This window comes from Monopterus albus, unplaced genomic scaffold, assembly GCF_001952655.1.
Source record: "Monopterus albus unplaced genomic scaffold, M_albus_1.0 scaffold48.1, whole genome shotgun sequence".
In the NCBI taxonomy this organism is placed as follows: Eukaryota; Metazoa; Chordata; class Actinopteri; order Synbranchiformes; family Synbranchidae; genus Monopterus; species Monopterus albus.
In genome coordinates, this window is record NW_018127928.1 from 1,017,483 (window position 1) to 1,018,083 (window position 601).

The window sequence follows — 601 nt, forward strand, 5'->3', positions numbered from 1 at the left end:
ACTCTTTCAGGTCTGATTCATAGAAGATCAGGTTGCCCTTCTGCAGCTGTTCAAACGCCAGTTTTCCCAGAGACAAAACCATGTCCCTGCTCCCCGGATTCCAGTGTGGATCTCTCTCAGCTCCCACACAGTATTTGTTGTTCCACAGTTTGGCCTGGACCACCAGGAAGTGGGTGTACATCTCAGTCAGGGTCTTGGGCAGCTCTCCTCCCCCTCTGGTTTCCAACACATCCTCCAGAACTGTAGCAGTGATCCAGCAGAAGATTGGGATGTGGCACATGATGTGGAGGCTTCGGGAGCTCTTGATGTGGGAGATGATCCTGCTGGCCTGCTCCTCATCTCTGAACCTCTTCCTCAAGTACTCCTCCTTCTGTGGGTCAGTGAATCCTCTGACCTCTGTCACCATGTCAACACACTCAGGGGGGATCTGATTGGCTGCTGCAGGTCTTGTGGTTATCCAGAGGCGAGCAGAGGGAAGCAGGTTCCCCCTGATGAGGTTTGTCAGCAGCACATCCACTGAGGCAGACTCTGTGACATTAGTCAGGACCTCGGTGCCGGAGAAGTACAGAGGAAGACGACACTCGGCCCGACCGGCAAAGAT

The 601-nt window shown here is 53.9% G+C and overlaps 1 protein-coding gene across 1 annotated transcript in view; it reads right to left on the reverse strand.

Moving 5' to 3' along the window:
- The window catches only part of LOC109960499 (NACHT, LRR and PYD domains-containing protein 3-like), a 9,844-nt gene that overhangs the window by 5,083 nt on the left and 4,160 nt on the right, over nucleotides 1–601 (reverse strand). Inside the window, 2 exon segments of the mRNA XM_020600643.1 lie at nucleotide 1; nucleotides 4–601. The exon segment at nucleotide 1 is cut by the window's left edge and continues 681 nt beyond it; the exon segment at nucleotides 4–601 is cut by the window's right edge and continues 39 nt beyond it. Of these exon segments, the coding sequence (XP_020456299.1) occupies nucleotide 1; nucleotides 4–601 (599 nt within the window).